The sequence below is a fragment of the Synchiropus splendidus genome, chromosome 13, assembly GCF_027744825.2.
Source record: "Synchiropus splendidus isolate RoL2022-P1 chromosome 13, RoL_Sspl_1.0, whole genome shotgun sequence".
NCBI classification, from domain to species: domain Eukaryota; kingdom Metazoa; phylum Chordata; class Actinopteri; order Syngnathiformes; family Callionymidae; genus Synchiropus; species Synchiropus splendidus.
In genome coordinates, this window is record NC_071346.1 from 4,698,179 (window position 1) to 4,717,172 (window position 18,994).

The window sequence follows — 18,994 nt, forward strand, 5'->3', positions numbered from 1 at the left end:
TTTTCTTCAGACAGACATGAAGTCGCATGACCAGTTGTGTTCGTTCTTGAGTCAATGAATCGAGTGGATAAATGGATCAGAGATTTGGCTCAGTAATATTAACCCATGAGTCACGACTCTCTCGAACTGGAATGGTTTGCAGCCGGGATGAGGATCAGCTCCTCTAAGTCTTTCCCCTTGTTGACAGACGGATGAGTGCAGCGGCATCAGTTGTTAAGACTGTGGAGAAAAAAAGAGCTGAGCCAAAAGACAGCTCTCATTTTACCTGTGGACACTGGTATTCCCACATTCACAGGAAGTGATGTCACACACATCTGTGTGGGTCCCTATGATTCAGACAAAAGTCCAGTGTGAGTCGCTCGACTGCTGACCAGGTTTAACTAGGGTGGGAAAGTGGCCCCCTGTCACCCCAGAGTGGAATCGCCCCCAGCTTCATCCAGTCACAGCTAGCAACCGAGTGCTTGGCAAACCAGTGGGAGACGCTCGGCATCTGTGTTGCTGAGTCGTGCTTGTGTCCGACCCAGTGGACTTGAGAATGATAATAAAGCACAAACACAGCAGGTAAACAATGGCTGACTCATTTCCAGAGTCTGGAACCGAAGGTCGCTCGTCTGTCGAGCCTCCGATTGTTTACGCTGAGACACTTTCTAGATGGTTCTGCAACCTGGAGGGAAGAGGCTGAAATTTCAAATGTGTCTTCCTGCCGCCGTCTACGTTATTCATGACTGTGACCTACATTTGTCTCGGTCTGCTTTCCAAAATCCACACTCTCATGGCCTCCACTTCTTTTGTTTTGGTTCTGTCTTTGGGGGCAATTCCACTGACAAGCTGTGAAATTTGTCAATGATATGAGCACTAACAGTGTTTCCATTTTGTTTTAACACTGACTGAACTCACCTCAGCAGTGTTCCACTCATAATAATAATAATAAATAATTTATGTCTGCCTTTATTTTGTCCATAAGATTGTGATGATTTATTTATCTGATGTTCTGGTAAATAATAATTTTTTCACTTTTTAAATATTGTAGTGTAATTTTTTGTTTATTTTTTTATAATGAATTTTCTTAGTGTAAATATACATGATTTAAATATGTAACATCTTCATATATTTATTAAAATAAATATTGTTTATTATGGTGTTTCATTCATTTTAAACCTATTTTCCTGGTAAATTGACTTTAAAACTTAAGAAAATAAATTATGACAAGTTTTCATTGTAACTTTACATTTTGTGCAAATGTATATATTTAAATGTAAATAAATTATACTGAGAAACCCAAGCTCAAATACACAGTATCAAACAAGAAGGTTTTTTTTATCATAGAATTGCGGCTTCATTTCCGGCTTGACTTGTTCCGGACAGTCGACATGTTTGTATGACCGTGATGTCCCCGCTCATGTTGTGGAGGATTCTTCAAGACTCCTCAAGTGTAGATCAGTGGTGACTCAGGAGTTAATGAGGCTCAGTGTCCGATAATAACACCGAGGGCTGAAAACAACGGCACATTAAAGGCATGTTTGCTTCATGAGGGCACGCGGGTGTTAGCACTGCGCCGACTTCATAAAGCTGCAACGTTCTAATTGGAGCGTCGGGACTTGGCAGCAGCGTTGCTGCCCTGTAGGTCGACTCTGTGTTCCTCATGAACCGTCGTCTATGTTGGAGAATAGTTTGGCTCATCCCACAGGAGCTGTGTTCGGCTGTTTTCAGTCAGAGTTTGTCGTTGTAGCGTACTTTCAGCTGCCTGGTTGGTGTGGAATACGCTAGCGCCTGTCACAGCACTCTTGCGCCACCTTTGAATGTGCACCTCATGATCCATCCTTGTCTCAACCGTCTGTCTCTCTTCTGACTCAGGAGGTCCGGATGTGGTGGAGTCGGTCCCCGACAGCCCCACCTACAACGTGAGCAGCGAACTGACCCTGAAATTGAGCCGCGACGACAACGACGCTCTCATCACCTGCGCCGTCAACCACGACTCGCTGAAACCCCAGGACAAGAGGACCGACCAGGCCCTGCGTGTGCTGTGTGAGTCGGCGGGGGAGGGGCTGCTGGGTCATGGGTGACTTCTGCGGTGTAGGTTCCGAATGTGCGGGCCATGACGTCACGTGCATCCGTGTTTTTTAATGAATAAGTACGTTTCGCGCCGCACTCTAGCTAGTACCACAAATGTTTTACTAGAAGCATTAGCTTTAGTTTGGCTACAAACTCGCAAAGGCACTAGTTCTACTACAAGTGGTCTGGTACGAGTGTTAGCATCGGTTCTACCCTCAGTTCAAGTTTACCGAGAAGTATTTGCAACAGTTCTACCACAAATCGGCATTAGCTATAGCAAACATGGTTCTGTACCTATCCCTAGCGTTAGTTTTAGCCTGTAGCATTAGTGCTAGGAGCGTCCAAAAGACTCAGCGTCAGTTCTACTGCTACTGCTGAGTGGTATCTGTATCCCATGCCAAGGAGGGACATCAACTGTTAGCATCAGGTGTGGTAGTTCTACAGCGAGTTCCAGAGTGTGTAGGTGAAGGTGACGTGGATAAACACCCTGGTCGGGCTCCAGTCCATCACTTTCAGACGTCCTCTCACACACACCTACAGACTGTTGATCAATTAGCCTGCGTGTTCTGGACTGTGGGAGGAAACCAGAGAGCGTGAAGGAAAGCCGAGAAGTACAAGCCCCACCCAGACTGTGGCTTGCTCCGAGCTGGGTACGTCTTTGGAAGGGAAGCGAATGTCCCATTTGAATGGCTGTTGTTCTTTGGCCGCGCAGATGCTCCTGACACGGAACAACAGTCGGACGACTCCAGGAATGTTTCAGACAAAATCCTGCTGGGTTTGAGCCGCGCTCCGGCGCGCTCACATTACCTGTCGTAATGAGCGCGTGGGAATTTAACCTTCTGCCGCCGGCCCAGTGTTGCAGTCGCTGTAGATAACAAGAGCGGGTTATCATCCAAAATGAGGAGCGGAAGCGACTCAGACGCTGGGCCGCCGGTGCCCCCTGTGGGCGAGAGTGCGCAGCTGCAGGGACGGGCAGCGTCGGGCGGTTGTGTAAGCCACTTATGTCACAGAGAGAGGCGGAGTCGGGAGGCAGATGGAGCGTGAGGGAGATGAGAGTGAATGAGTTATGTCATAACGCTCGTCGCTCTTTTCACCCAGATTCTCCAAACGCTGAGATCAAACCGGAGAGCGACCTGCCCAGAGAGGGAGAGAAGTTCTACCTGCGCTGCTCAGGAAACAGCAACCCAGAGTAAGACACACACACTGACCGGCTCTACCCCCCACAACACACACGCCCGCAACTCATGGTCACACCGCTTCATGGTCTCAGTTACACATGATCAGATGCTCTTTAGCTGGGTTAATAATTGTCATAATAATGATGATGTCATACACCCGAGCTCCAGTCAAGTAGCTGAGTACACATTGTCAATAAAAACCTGAAAATATGAAGCAAAAAAATTCATGAAACAGCATCACAACAAATAAACCACAATAAACAAACCCCACTGTGGCATAATGAAGCGACATATTGTTGCCATGAGGGTGATTAGTATGGCAAATACACAGATATGAAATACCATTACAAGCATTACTCATGGATAAACAACATCAAGTCATCATAATATGGATGTGTCGTTCAAAATATGTTTTCAATTACTCGTTTTTGTTGATGAATTGAGATGAATTCATAAACTACTGAATGGATAAGAAAATAACAATAAATATTAATAATTAGGTACCAAAAAACAAATACATGAGTGAAATGGATTTTGTTTTTTGAGCAGTTGTTTTGTGAACATATTATTATTATTATTATGAGTGAACAGTCCTTGTTTATTTATTTGTTACTTCTATTCATATTGTTTTATTTCATTTATTATAATTATTATAATTATTGTTATTATTATTGCCATGTGTGCAGCCATTGTTTGTGTATTTATTAGTTACTTCTATTAATATTGTTTATTTTCATTCATTTACTTTCATATTTTATTTTTTCTTCATTTATTTTTGTTTTGTTCATTATTGCACAATGTACCAAAGCGCTGACATTGGCACTGGAGCTGATTCTATTTCTGACATGGTGGCAGTGTTCTGGTGTCGCGGGGGCAGCTACTGACTGTCAGAGGTGCGGGGGTGAATACTTTGTTTGGGCCCCAAACACGTGGGATGATTTTATTATCATTAAGCATCACGTTCTCTCTTTGTTCTCTGGAGCAGCGGCTGCAGCTCAGGAGGCGAGCAGCTGCTGCCGTGACACACACTCCCTCTCACACACACTTGTCAGCCATCGCAGCTTCACATGTAGTTGGCTCCAACATGACACGAGCGTGCAATCGCACATCAGTTAACAAAGTGTTGCAACCTCATCACACACACGCGCAGCAGCGTCTTCAAACTTGGCCACACAAACACACTCTTTCCTCTGGCCTTTCTGAATTATAGATGAACCTCCAGCCAACCAGCATTATCGATCCGCCGCCTCCCCTCGCCCCCACCCCGCCGTCCTCTCTCCATCACTGCGTATCTGTGCTCCACTGTGTCACTCACACCGTCCCCTCCTCCTCATCTTCTCACACCTCTCTCCCCATCATTTTCTTTAACTCTCCCCTCACACCTCGTCACTCACTCCCTCCACCCTGCTGCCCCTCCCCCTCGTCTTCATCCTCCGGCACTGCTCTCCTGTCACCCTCCTCCTCCCCTCATCTCTGAAGATTCTATTAACGCTACGCTGGCTTTGTTTTTCAATTTTAGCCATAACATTAGACGCAGTGCTTTCGGCGCTAACGCTGCGCCGGTGAATGAGTAGCAGAGGCGGAGTACAAGTGTGTGAACGAAGGTGTCAGTCATCCGGAGTGATGGACAGATGAAGGGCGGTGAAGAAGAGAGTGCAGCCTCGGTGGCGGTGACTCTGTGAGGGTTTTTTTGAGTGGCACTGTTGCCATACATTCCGGTTCAGTGGAGGTGTTTAATCTTCAGCAGTGGTTTGTGTTGAACACAACGTCAAATTCACATCTTGCTCCTTGGCTCTAAAGAGCTCGGGGGGGGTGAACCTTCCCGAAAAGGTATTTAGCAGCGATCACAGCCACAATATAGCAACCTGACTGCAGAGCGCCGTCGTGTCGCAAAACAAGCGGAATATTGCGCGGGAGAAAAAAACTCAAGAAAAGAAGAAGAGACGAAGCGGCGGAGTGGGAATGAAAACAAACTGACAGGAGAAGCAGAGGGAAGTGTAGGCAGAGGAGGGTGGGGGGGGGGTGTTTGGTGACAAGCGGTGAATGACTAAGCCTGAAAGAGCGAGCGAAAACAAGAGAATACCAATGTGTGTGTGTGAGGGCGTGAATCTGCTCGGTAATGTGCACCGTCGCTGGAGGATGAGCAAGTGTCTAATCACATTCACACATAGGTCGCCTGCTGCACCGCCACCAGTCTGAGCACACACACACTCACACGCGCGCGAGCGCTGACCACTGAGCCGCCACCGCTACGTCCAATCACACTCAATAAATGTCACGACACACTTCTCTGTCTTTGGTCACAGCCAGTCATGTTTGGACAGTGACCCAATGTTCTTCGCTGCTCGACCAGAGCCCTCTAGTGGCCGAGCGGGGAAGCGCTCCCGGAGTTACGTCATTGCTTTTCAAATCTAAATTTATAACTGCAACTGGAAGTGTTTACTGGCCACAGTCTTTCTTCATAGCAACGCTCCTAGTTTTTTTTTTTTTTCAACAATGGTTTTCAGTGACTCGAAGAAACGACTTGGAGGGAATCGATAGTGAAGATTGGATTACAACTGCGACAGGAGCGTTGTTTGAATTTACTTTGTTGTGAATCTGTGTCCGCCTTCTTGAAGACTGACTGCTACATAAGAGGACAATGTCATGCTAACTGCTATTGTTATTAGCCTCAATGCTCAAGTCAAACATACCGCTACTGTTTCATCATTCATCCGAACACCAAATGAATACGTTTTAATAAATGGTTTGTGAAATTATGAACCACAAATTAACCCAAAGCACTAAATATTTTTAACTTTTGTATCCAACAGTGTGAGAAAGCAAAGATGCTAAATGCTATCCAACACTCTGCCCACAAGCCTTGAGAAGTGGAGGACATTTTCTTGGACGTCTTCCCAGATTTAATGTCACTGAGAGGCAGGCAGAAAATGAAGTCTTGAAACTTGCATGGTCTGTGGAGGAGTTGCTGAGCTGGGGTGGTGGATCCTCAGGCAGAATGGACCGAGCTAGGGATCACAGTGAGGGTAACGGAAGACAAGGTTGGTTGCCAGGGATCAAAGAGACTCGCTAAGTTGATGCTTTATAGTGTAGATGGTTGAGTGTATTCAGGCGGAGACGGCAGCGTTGGGGTGTGAAGCTTGTGTGAATAACTGCGTCTAGTGAATCGGGTTGAAAACGACTCAAAGAACCAACACATGGCGTCTCCACAGAGTGAGAGACCAACGTGTTAGCAGCTCTCCGCGGCTCTGGACCCTCCAGTGAGTCACTACAGTGAGACTTGAAGAAGGACTAGAGCGGAAGGCAAAGTTTGGAAGTAATGAAACCCGGCACGATAAGCCGCTCCAGATAACCCACTCAAGACCCCTAATCTACAAATCAGTTTTCTGAAATGACTCGGCTGTATTTTGCTCTGAACAATATAACTCCGGAATTGACACAGAAGCGAGATAAAGAAGGCGCACGCTCCTCTCTCCCCCTCTTGTGCTTTAATTATCAATTACTGACAAAATATCAGATCAAGCCAGGGATACTTTTAATGAAAATACGTCCAGACATTAGCATAGTTCCGATAATCTGCTCTGAATAATTTAGCAGAGGAAAGAGCACCCAAACACGGCTCCTTTACGGTGGCTGGTCGACTCCCAAGTACCGTAATGACAATAAAAGATGTCTCCCAGCCTCTCTCTCGCCGCTGCTTGCTAATTCATGAGCCGCGTTTCCACCTACAGCCGACCCACATGCTGCTTTCAGGAGTGAAGGACGTAATGATCGGTGAGGACGGGGTCATGTGACCGATCCGCTGCGTACCATTACCTCCTTGTGTGTTAGCACGTCTGACTTCTACGATAGTTAATCCGCACTGCTCCGGGTAGTTAAGTGCTTGGCTAATTGAACATTATCTATCGTGCAGGAGGAGCGGGCTGTTTTACGGCGGACAATCCGGCAACGTCACAGGATTTAAATACTTAATGGGTTTTTATGGGGCTGAGTGCTGTTTTGCTCAAATCTGTATGTTAACCCTTGAGATGCTGCTGACTCAGATTGACAGCTGTGAGTTGGCAACGATTAGTTTTAGCCAGTGTCCACCAGAGGGCTCCCTGGAGCGCCATGGCCGGACAACAACCTTGGCATCAGATTCTCTACCAAATGGCGTGAAATACCTATTTCCAAGTTGAGTTTTGAGCCCAATGATGGCATTGCCTGCCCTCCACGTTGCAAGTTGAGGCACTGGTGTTCCAATAGTGTGGAACGTGTCCCAGTCCACTTGATTTACCAATGCTTCAGCAGTGTTAGGGGCCCCTACACTGGCATTAAAACCCCCTCAGGTTTTCCACGGGAAACTTTTGGGGAGTTTCCCACTGTTTTTGTATGTAGCACCTTATATGGCATCTAAAATGGCAACTCATGTGGCACCTTATGTGTCATATGTAGCACCTTATGTGGCATCTTAAATGGCATCCCTTGTGGCACCTGATGAGGCACCTGATGTGGCATCTCTTGTGGCAACTCATGTGGCACCTTATGTGGCATCTCTTGTGGCAACTCCTGTGGCACCTTATGTGTCATATGTAGCACCTTATGTGGCATATTAAATGGCATCTCTTGTGGCAACTCATGTGGCATCTCTTGTGGCAACTCATGTGGCACCCAATGGGTCATATGTAGCACCTTATGTGGCATATTAAATGCCATCTCTTATGACACCTGATGTGGCATCTCTTGTGGCAACTCATGTGGCACCTTATGTGTCATATGTAGCACCTTATGTGGCATCTTAAATGGCAACTCCTGTGGCACCTTATGTGGCATCTCTTGTGGCAACTCATGTGGCACATTATGTGGCATCTCTTGTGGCAACTTCTGTGGCACCTTATGTGTCATATGTAGCACCTTATGTGGCATATTAAATGGCATCTCTTGTGGCACCTGATGTGGCATCTCTTGTGGCAACTCATGTGGCACCTTATGTGTCATATGTAGCACCTTATGTGGCATCTTAAATGGCAACTCATGTGGCACCTTATGTGGCAACTCATGTGGCACCTTATGCGGCATCTCTTGTGGCAACTCATGTGGCACCTTATGTGGCATCTCTTGTGGCAACTCATGTGGCACCTTATGTGGCATCTCTTGTGGCAACTCCTGTGGCACCTTATGTGTCATATGTAGCACTTCATGTGGCATATTAAATGGCAACTCTTGTGGCACCTGATGTGGCATCTCTTGCGGCAACTCATGTGGCACCTTATGTGTCATATGTAGCACCTTATGTGGCATCTTAAATGGCAACTCATGTGGCGACTCATGTGGCACCTTATGTGGCATCTCTTGTGGCAACTCCTGTGGCACCTTATGTGTCATATGTAGCACCTTATGTGGCATATTAAATGGAATCTCATGTGGCACCTGATGAGGCACCTTATGTGTCATCTCTTGTGGCACCTTAAATGGCAACTCATGTGGCACCTTATGTGACATCTCATGTGGCATCTTATGTACCGATTGGCTCTACTCACGTTGCCTCCACCTTGAGTGAAACTCATGATCTTTTGAGGTGCTATATTTTCCATGTGACACATACAATTATTGAGAACGAAACCAGCGGCACCCCATGGTGTAACCCTAACCTTTCTTTCTATCACGTGATGCCCTACCCATGCCGCCAGGAAACACAACGGAAGACGATACCTGTGATCCGGTTACTATTTGATGCCTTGGGAGTGAGAATGTGGTGACCTGTGAATACTGCTGAGGGTTCCGGATGGTCGCCAAGGATCAGAAGCACATCCGCTGTAAGATGGTGTCACTGGCGTTAACCAGGCCAAGCTCTGGTTCCGGTGTTAGTCGGCAGGTGTATCTGTTTCAACAAGACCTCAAGACTGAAACCTTGTAATTTTTTTGACAGAACTGCAGCGTCTTCCACTTTTTGTAGTCATCTATCATGGTGCAGCGTGTCGTGGTTTGCGAGCGTTTAATTTGATTATGGTGATTCCTGGTTCGCCGTAGATCTGCGGCAGAATCTCTCCCTCAACCTCGAACATCCTTGAGGCCGCCGCTATAAATCAGCAGCGTGCACCTCTATGATTTTTTTTTTTTTTTTTTCTGACCTCATTTAGACGTGTGATTAATCAGTCGGGCATATTCTGGTCTGTCCCCGATTCAGATTCATTGTAATTACTGTACAGCGCTTAAGGACTGGAACATTTACATAATTGATTCTTCTATCATGGAACATCTCACTATCTGCCCGAGACACGATCGGCCGTGGAGAATGGATTTTTTAACAAAGTCTGATTTAAAATGCTGATTCTCCCGTCTGCTCTTTTCAGTGTCTCTTTTGAGATTCTATCTCCAGCGTCCTCAGATTTGTACTTTGCCAGAGACGTGCTCTCACCAACCCCCCCACTCTGTTTTTCAGACCCTCCACCTATATCTGGCAGAAGAAGGATGGAGAGCTCCCCCCTCTGGCCAAAATCGATGACGCCTACTTGCGCTTCGAGATGCTCAACAAATCGGACAACGGCGTTTACTTGTGTCATGCCGACAACGGTATCGGCGACAGCATGGCGGAGTACACACTGCTGGTTCAAGGTAAAGAGCGCGCCTAAAAGCAAAAGCAGGTTGTTTGGAATAGACAGAGAAGTTTTGTCTTCTTTTGTCGTCCCTTATTACTTCTGTTGTTTATTTGCTTTTACTTCCATCTTTTTTTCTCTTCTGATTTTCTTTCCACCCGCTTGTGTTTTCTTGCCGCTGCCATCCAACTCTCGCGCTTCTTTCCCTTTCGTATTCTCATGTCCGGTTTCGCTGTTTTTTGCGCTCTGCTTCCTCGTTTGCCTCTGAAGATCCTGCTGACCCAGACTCACTCCTCGCGTCCCCCCCGACCTCTACCTCCACCCCCACTCCTGACGTCTCTGACTCGTCCCCTTCCCCGGCCTCCTCCTCGGACGCTCCCGCCACCACCACGCTCTCCAACGAGCTCTTCCCCGACTTGTCATTTGCACCTGACTCCTCCGCCACCTCTTCCCCGACTCCCCCACCCTTGACTGCAAGCGTTGGCACCGCCCACCCTGCCTCGTCTTTTGCTCCCTCAATTGCCGCCACCTCATTTGCGCCCTCACGCCCCGCCTCCACTCTGACTCCCTCAGTAACCGTCGGGCTGAACGGAGTTCACACTGTCACAGGTAAAGTTGTCTTCACTGTTGCCATTTTTCTCTGAATTAATTCATTCACACTCACAAAAGAAGCTTGACCAGAGTCCAGTGTCCAGAAAGAAACCGGTTTCCCCCAAGGTCACCCATCTTTACGAGAATGGAGGGCATCACTTATTCCTTTCTGAGCTTAGAATAGCTAAAGGTTTCTTTCCGATTTTATACTCTCTTTCCAAGGGGTTTGGAGAGTGTGTTTCGATTTCTTAATTCCAAAAATCCTATACCCGCCTTGCTAGGAGAGAGGCCTTCCATCAGAACCAGCAACTGAGTGGGTAGCTTCCGGACGTTGCCCAAAAGAGACAGAGCAAAACAGTGTGCCATGCTAACTGATCACCTGGAAACCTGGGTAAGTCTTCCGCCCAGCTGGGCGCCCCAGTCTGGCCTCCAGGAGCTTCCAGTGAAGTACTAGTCACAGAGGCAGCAAGTCCCTGACGACTTGGTTTGCCAATATTTGTACTCTGAATGTCACGTCGCCTAAAATGAGTGCCTCAGGATCATAATTTGGCGGGCGCTGGCCAAGCTTCAACATTTGCTCCACAGACAAAACCAATGAAAAATGGCGGTTTCACAGCTGTCTCATTATTGTTTTTCTTGTTTCCCTCCTCCATCCTGCTAATATTCCCGACTCCAAACACACACCGCTCCACTCATCCACCAAATACCATTCTCGTCTTCCATCCCCCCAAAATCCATTTCCTCATTCTCTTGAGAAGACGCTGCAGACAACAATGCAGGTACAACTTCCACCAGTCACTCTGAGTTCTGTCTTCTTTTATGGTTCTGTCTGTCACTGTGGGAAAATCTAGCGGGGACACGTTGGAGAGGACGGATGAATATTTCATCGTCCACGCACTTTGTTGTTCCCTCGTACGCACACGCTCAGTCGTGTACTCACATCCATCTTACGCACCGATGCGACCCCTCTAAGTGCTGCAAGTCATTTACACTCTGTTCCACCTTCTTGTGTCTCTGTAAATGTGTGTCTAAAGGTGTGTTGTTCCCGGTGTGTGTGTTAGTCAAACTGTGTGTTGCCGGTGGAGGTCCACTCTTGTCTGGCTCCCTGTGACAGCAGGATTTATGGCCTCATTCTCAGTCTCGCCTCGTCAGCACGCCCCTCTCACCTCCACGCTGTCCCACTCTGGTGTGTGTGTGTGTTGTGTGTGTGCGCTCCTGTGTGTGTCACTGACATGGCTCTCTGAACCACCACCTCAACACCCCCCAACTGCTCCTTTCACTTCTTCAGAGCTAATCTTCTGTCTTCAGCTGTTGGTGTCTCTTTTCCTTCCTGATCTTTTCTCCAGCGCTTGGGTGTTTGCTCAGGCGGTCCTCACAAAGGCGAGTCGGTCATGTCTACACAGGTTTTGAGTGGGATTGGCCTTTCCACCACAGTCCCTCGCAGAAACCGCAACTTATTGATGCTAGGTGGTTTCTCCTCTCTGTCCGCACGAACTATGATATCTTATCCCAGTCTCTTTAACCTCTACTGGCTTCACAGTAGTACTTGTTCTGCAACACACGGCGCCTCCTACTGGACCTTGGTAAAAGTAAAGAATCCAGTCAGATTCCGAGGGGTAATACAGCGGGATTTAGTATGTAGTCTGCATCTTTATTTGCTCCTGGCAACACCATCATTGACGTAAATACAATGTTTTTCATTGTGAAACACGCCTGAGGGGCTTTTTCTTTCATGGTAAAATTCCATGTGTATTTTTTTACACGTCTAGCATGAGTACTACATCGCTCTGATTTTAGGAGGCTTTGTTTGAAACAGCGGGGAGAAAGGTGGGATCGGAAAGGGATGCGTCTTTGTGTGGACAAGGGTCTCACTGTTGCGATTTCAGCTACGTAGCAGCCAAAAAACTGTTAGCTAACATGTCATTATTGATGTTTTTTTTACATTCAAGTTTTTTTTAGAAAAGCTTTAAAATAGAGTCCCACCACACTGTTGCGTCACATGCGATTGCCCCGGATGATGTATCTTTAGCGTCTGTCAGGTTGTTGCATATTAACAAGTCTTCCTTTTTTCTCTCTGCTCATCATTCTCTCTCTCTCATGCTCCTCACTCTCCCCCTCCACCTGTCTCTCTCTCTCTCTGTCTCCCGCCACGGAAGATCCCACGGCGATGTCGACAGGTTCCGGGGTGGACCACGCCGTGATCGGAGGCGTGGTGGCCGTGATCGTCTTCATCCTGCTCTGCCTCCTCATCGTCCTGGGCAGATATCTCATCAGACACAAAGGTCACTTGCTCACACGTGAACATGCGTGCGTGAGTGAGTGTGTGAAGGAAAACCAGCACACACCTGCATTAATATGGAAGCACCCCCCAAAAAAATGTCATCCATATAGATGAGCTGACGCCGGGGTCTCAGCGCAGCGAAGGACAATGAGTTGATGTTTATTCATAGCTATTTAAAGCACTTCGATGATGTAAGGTTTGTCTCCAGACTGTTGTATCTGTCCAACCCTGCCTTTGAATTAATGTCTTCTTGGCCTTGATTTGAATTATGGTCTGGATTTATGAAAAGCAGCCAGCTGAGGAATGTTCTGGATCCTTGCTTCAGAACAATAGTGAATATTAACAGTCCAGCTCAATGAGAAGCAGACAGTTCCTTCATCTGTTCGCTTATCAGTCACATGACAGTTAAGCGGGATACCATTCTTTTTCTTACTGATTTTTATGGCTGACAACAATGGCTCAATCTTCATCTCAAAGTTTTCCCGTCCAGTCAGTGGCGCCGTGGCCATGCCCCTTATTGTTTCGCGAGTGAGCCGCACCAAAAAAAATGGTCTGGGTCCGGTGTTTCTGCCCCTTCTTGCCTTGGAAACACCTGAAAAGTGCCGACCCATGCAGTTAAATGTGGTTAGAAGGAACCGAAGCTTTACGCAAATCTCTGCACGCCACTGTGCATGCGCACGTATCCAAACAATCGGAGCCCTAAGCCGTTGTGTTTCTCAGGACCTGACACATTTAAGGAGCATCCTTCAGTGCTTTGAGACCTTCAAAGTCTAGTCTGCTTTGTAGTTTCAACACAGATGACTTACTCAGATTTCAGTACGAATAGGTCGATGAGCAGCAAAGTTTTATCACTCAGTTAGCCACGATAGCGTGGTCACCTAGCCCGTGAATAGCGTACAGTAAATGTGGCTAATAACGTGTAGCGACAGAAGTAGCGGTGGGTTTGGCCCTCGAGTTAGTCGTGATTTGCATCTAAGCAGCAGCCTCTTGCCATGTTTGTGTCGTAACGCCTTCTTCAGACAGGGGGCGGGGCTTCTGACGGCTCAGTAAAACAATTTTTTGCTTTAGTTTAGCAACTACTGGGGAGAAATTGGAATTCCCCTTACTTGGACGCTGGTCTGCAGATGTGTGGATCTTTCTTCAGCCGCATTCACGCAGGGCGTTAGCATGGTTGCTAAGCTAGTCGGGTTAGGGTTAGCGTTGGTGAAGTGCTACTCTGTACTAGTCACTGGACATCAGTCATTCTTGTAGTACAAAGACAATAGACTCTCCTGATGAATATCAACCATAGATCTATGAAGGAAAAGTCATTTCGCGATATCTATTGTTTTGTTGTTTTCCCACCCAGGAACATACCTGACCCACGAGGCAAAGGGCTCGGACGACGCCCCTGACGCAGACACAGCCATCATCAACGCAGAGGGAGGCCAGTCCGGCTCAGAGGACAAGAAGGAGTACTTCATCTAGACAGGACAAGACGTGGAGGAAGATGACGAGGAGGAGGAGGAGGAGGAGTGGAAGTAAAAGGGGGGGTGTGCGGATTAAAAAACTTCCATTTGTTTTCACGGCACTTCAGTTCTTCACCGGGAGGGATCGGGAGGGGAAGAACTGCGATTCAAAGTCGACGTCCTGCTCTGGCATTGGTACGGGGAAGTGAGATTTTGCACTGACGTATGGACGAACTGAACCACACACACCACACCCGGCGGGGCGGTAAATAAAAGTCCTCCCACGCCGACTTTCGGATTAACAAGCCTCCTACTAACCTTTTGGTTTCTGAATGACACACTAACACACTTTAAAAACTATCGGCGCCTTGGCAAAATTGTAACTCACATTCCAACATCCTCCGCTGATATTTCATGTCATCTTTTTCCCAGAATCCCTCTGATATTGACACGACATCTAACCCGGCGACATCCAACGCTCGTTCCACAAGCTCACCCTGAAATAGCCACCTACTGAGGGTCTCCACTATACATATATAAATATCTATAAATATATATATAGAATTATATAGCATTCTTTTTACTTGCCAGAAGTGTTTGGTGTGCTGTAAATACACTGTCGACATCTCCCTCCTCTCTCTATCTCACACAGTCCATCAGTCGCTGCGACACGGTGACTTATATAGTCGTTCAAAATAGCCTGCCTGTTTTTCTTACGTGTGGATATGCAGCGTTTCAATATTAAATATCTGGGACAAAAAAATACTAATAATTGTAACATCAACGGCGATGAAACTTAACTAACTGCAAATATTTGTACGAGAAAATTTGTTTATTTTGGTTCCAAGGATTTATGAGCGATTTGTTGTCATCTGTGTACGAGGTGACGTCCGCACGGCTACGGTTTTGTCAGTACTCAAGACTGTATTGGGTTTGTTTTTTGGCCACAGAGCGTCCCGAAGCCACCGACAAGAAGCCACCGGGCGGCGACCGCTTGTCCCTTTTAAAAAGACTTCCTGTGTATGCCATACACAATACTCCAAAGGTAGCCGACTAGAGACGTCCCTGGGCGGCTTTCCCATGCAGTGGCCCAGATTGGAGCCAAGGCCTTGAACGATGGCCTCAAGAATACTGATCGACTCTACACCTCACTTCCCTCCAGACCCCCCAAATTATCGCCATCGGTGGCTCAACAGGCTGCAACTGTGGCTACAAGCAGGTCCTACCGTGTTTCCCCTCCGAAGCTAGGCAGCCTCCCGTTGCTTTGCCTGTGACCCGTCACTCGCCATCCTGCCTCATACCCACTGTAGTTTCTGAATATCCAGGTCTTCCACTACCATCCAAGTCGGAAGCTAATGCAAAAACAACACCAAACTACCTAAAATATCGCTATCAGTGGCGGTTCATCTCATGTCAGGTACGAATACTCGCCCTGCTCTAGGAGCCTATACACCCATTTGTGGTCAACATAATCGAAAAAAATGCGCACGCATTTCGGCAACAGCAATGCCTTTTAAAACTAACCACAATTTCATTGCTAAATATATCTGGCTGTTGCATGGTTGGTTCCAGAACCGGTGTTCTGGTAACCATAATGTTCCAATTCCAACTGTACGTTATACAGGGCTTACTTTTTGTCATCACATTTTTTTGTAGCTAGCAACCTCACGTAGCTTGACAAACGGTACTCTGCCATACCATACTGTTGCCAAAAGTGCGCGCAGCCATCACCACTGTTTACGAACCTGTAACGGCCGATTGGTAATCGCAATACTTTCTTCGACCATGTCCCCTTCACATTGCCACCATGCTAGCCTTTTTTGGCGCCCAGACAGTTGACAAATCGGCTTTACTCTCTTACGCCTCCACCTCTTGAATGAATCACTACTTCCTGCCACTGGGCTCACTCCATCCCGACTCATAGTCAAACACAAATCCCGAAATCCTGCTCCCAAAAAAGACATCTAAACTACCATAGTCATCGGTGGTGGTTCTAGCTAGCATGGTCGCCAATCCTGGCCAAGGATTCTCTGCCATCTTTCTCCTCACTGATCCTTCTGATGCAAAGTTCAAGGACGACACAAAGGCGTAGTGGTGTGGACGTCATCCGTGTGTTACCGTCTATGTTTACAGTCTTGAGGAGCGCGTCTGTTTAGTTTTCTAAAAATTTGCGTTGAAATTTGTGATAATGTTCACGTGTGCGTTTTTGACACAGACACCGCTTAGTTCCCTTTTCTGGCAGAAAAACTGTAGCAAACCCGGCGGCGTTCGTGGGGTTCTTTGATTTACCTTCACTGGTCATCTTTGTTCCAGGTCTCTTTCGCTCCTGTCGGAACTCTTGCTGTGTGTGTTATCTCTCGCCAGCTTCCCATTGACGACAGTGTTTTTATTGAGGTCCAGGGTTGGCACTGTCGCGCTCCAGTGGAATTGATTGTAATCTCACTAAGAGGCAGAACCGGAGCCAAGGTTTTGGTTCTGAGCCCGGGCTCCTCTAACTCTGAAGAAAGTCATTTAAGATCTTAAATGTTACCCTTTTTTTTTTTTCGTCTCCTTTCATCCGTTTCTTTTCACTCTTTAATCAATCATCCTGTCTGCGTCCCGATCCACCTTCACCCCGTCCTCGTCTCTCCTTCCCTCCATCGCTGATTGATGGCCGACTCGCTCTCTTTTCATTCAGTAGACGTACAATAGAAATAGTCTCGGTAGGTTTTATCTTGTGCTGACGGCTCTCTCAGTTTATATATATTTTTGGAATCCATTCGCTGTCGCCCCCAACTGGCACCGTTTGTTTTTGTTTTTTTTTCCTGCAGGGAATCAGGGACTGCGCTTTAACCCCTGCCACTGTTGATGACTTGCAAACTAGCTAGTGGCTAACACACTCTGGCTGGTGTGTGTGTATAAGCTAAAGCAGCGTTACATTTGTTTTCAGTCACAGAGCTGCTGGTTACATTTTGGGGTGGAATGTCGGGGCAAACTGGGCCAATTGGCAACTGGATTAATTTGGCTAGCTCTCCATTGTGCCCTTAACCAGAACCCCACCCTTTTTCCCCTTAAAAAGAAGCCCCCTAATGGGTCTGAACTGTAGTCTGGCTTTGCCCTGACAAGTCAGACTCGGCCAACTCACCTCTAGTGTTGAGGCAATGCCTTGCTTCCTGGTGTTTGTTTGGCTAATGGTACCTTCCCTGTCTGCCTTGCGCAGAGTCGCCCCATACTCGACTGAAACACCAGTTCCCCTCCCTGTTTCGGATGATTCCTGACCCACCCGGGACACGAATACTCACTTTAATTTGGAGCAAGCTACGCCATGAAACTGGGCTTCGCAGGGACCTGTCGCGCCTCAAAATGTAACCTTCAAGCGATTCTGTAAATAATTCAGGACCTTGCTTAGACCCATGTTGGCCTCACCTTCCCCTCCCTCAGTCTGCAGACCAGAGGACGGCTCCCTCTCACCGACCCGTGTTTTACGCCGACAAGTCTCACCTGCCTAATACTCGGAAAGTGTAGTGTCTTTACAGAAAACTAATGGACCTGTATTTGCCTGTAATGAATCGTCCTGTCCTCATCGTCTTAGTTTATGTGCTAGCATGTAGCTTGCATGACTAACGGTTGGTAATGTAGATAGCAGCGGAGACGACAAGTGCTTCTCTGGTGGGACACTGAGCGGCGACTGTTCTCTGATCTGCAAACATCTGTTGTGCCCCCATAGGATCCGATTAAGTGAGTCTGCTGAGTCCCGTTGAAGTCTCAGGCGAAAGAACCCCTGGCTTAGGAAGACCCTTGCGACGGTTGCCAAGCCCCCACCAGACCCCAAACCCCAGTACTTCCCTGGCATTTGCTGCTTGGATCTTGGCTTGGTCTCGCGATGTAGCGTCCAAAATCCCAAGGTTGTTCTTCACTTCACTAAATCCCGCGGGCATCTATCATGCCTGTTTTTTTTGCGCCTCGCTGGCACATCCCAACCTCTTCATTACCTTTCCTGGGCCCTCGGACGACCCCAGCCCTGTAGCCCTGCCAACTGGCCGAGGCAAGTCACTGCTTGCGGCAGCAATTCTCTCCCATCCAGCAGGACACTCAGCACTTCTGTCTCACCAGGGACTCTTTCTTCCGGGCTTCAGCTGCGTCATTATTAGGTTCCTCTGTCTCTGACTGAGAGCTGCCATGAGGTGGCAGCATTTCTCAGTCAACGCTTGAACCCCAGCCCCTCCACTCTCCCACCTCTATTCTGTGCTGCACTCTTCATCCTGTTTTCCTTTGTGTAGATTTGAGTTTTGTTTTCACGGCTGTGCAAACGTTCAACTCTTATTTTGTAATTAGAAACTCCGAAACTTGAAGGTAGACTTTGTTTTTTTTTTTTTCTTTTTTAAGTAAAATGTTCTTGTAAATAGTGTTGCCTTTGCTGGATTCTCTTACAACTTCTGTGGACACACACCGCGACACAAGTACATATACATTCATAATCCGTATGTGTGTCCGAGCGTGTGACCCCAAAAAACCCGACACTCTGTGTGAAACGTTCATGATTTTTTTGAGAACTTTTTTCAACAAGAGTCCATATCACGACGATGCTGTCATGTATGTTGATTTGTGCGATGGCGGACGATGATGATGATGTCATGAGGGTGCGACCTGACCGCATGCTGTGGAAGGTTCACCCCTGTCGGGTGTTTAAACAGTATTTTGTTTCTTCTCTTTATTTTGTTTTGTTAAAATACCAGTTGAGTTGTTGACTTCAATAAACATGCATTTGGGTTCATTTAGTTGCTTTTGTCTTTGCAGCAGAGCTTTTGCGTGTCTGGCGGGACTTGTGACTGCCGCCGGAGTGGTTGCACTTAAAGTGGACCTGGTTGGTGACAGCGCATGTGTTGGCTC

The 18,994-nt window shown here is 47.3% G+C and overlaps 1 protein-coding gene across 5 annotated transcripts in view; it reads left to right on the plus strand.

The window, feature by feature from the left end:
• cadm3 (cell adhesion molecule 3) overlaps positions 1–18,878 on the plus strand; it is a 111,545-nt gene extending 92,667 nt beyond the window's left edge. For 2 of the 5 annotated variants that reach the window (XM_053882955.1, XM_053882954.1), the window contains 7 exons: positions 1,855–2,025; positions 3,151–3,241; positions 9,652–9,824; positions 10,076–10,414; positions 11,155–11,175; positions 12,553–12,678; positions 14,026–18,878. In XM_053882955.1, the coding sequence (XP_053738930.1) occupies positions 1,855–2,025; positions 3,151–3,241; positions 9,652–9,824; positions 10,076–10,414; positions 11,155–11,175; positions 12,553–12,678; positions 14,026–14,144 (1,040 nt within the window). In that variant the 3' untranslated portion in view covers positions 14,145–18,878. The remainder of the gene's footprint in view (positions 1–1,854; positions 2,026–3,150; positions 3,242–9,651; positions 9,825–10,075; positions 10,415–11,154; positions 11,176–12,552; positions 12,679–14,025) is intronic. The other 3 variants (XM_053882956.1, XM_053882957.1, XM_053882958.1) reach the window with 3 other exon arrangements.
• Positions 18,879–18,994: the final 116 nt, after the last annotated feature.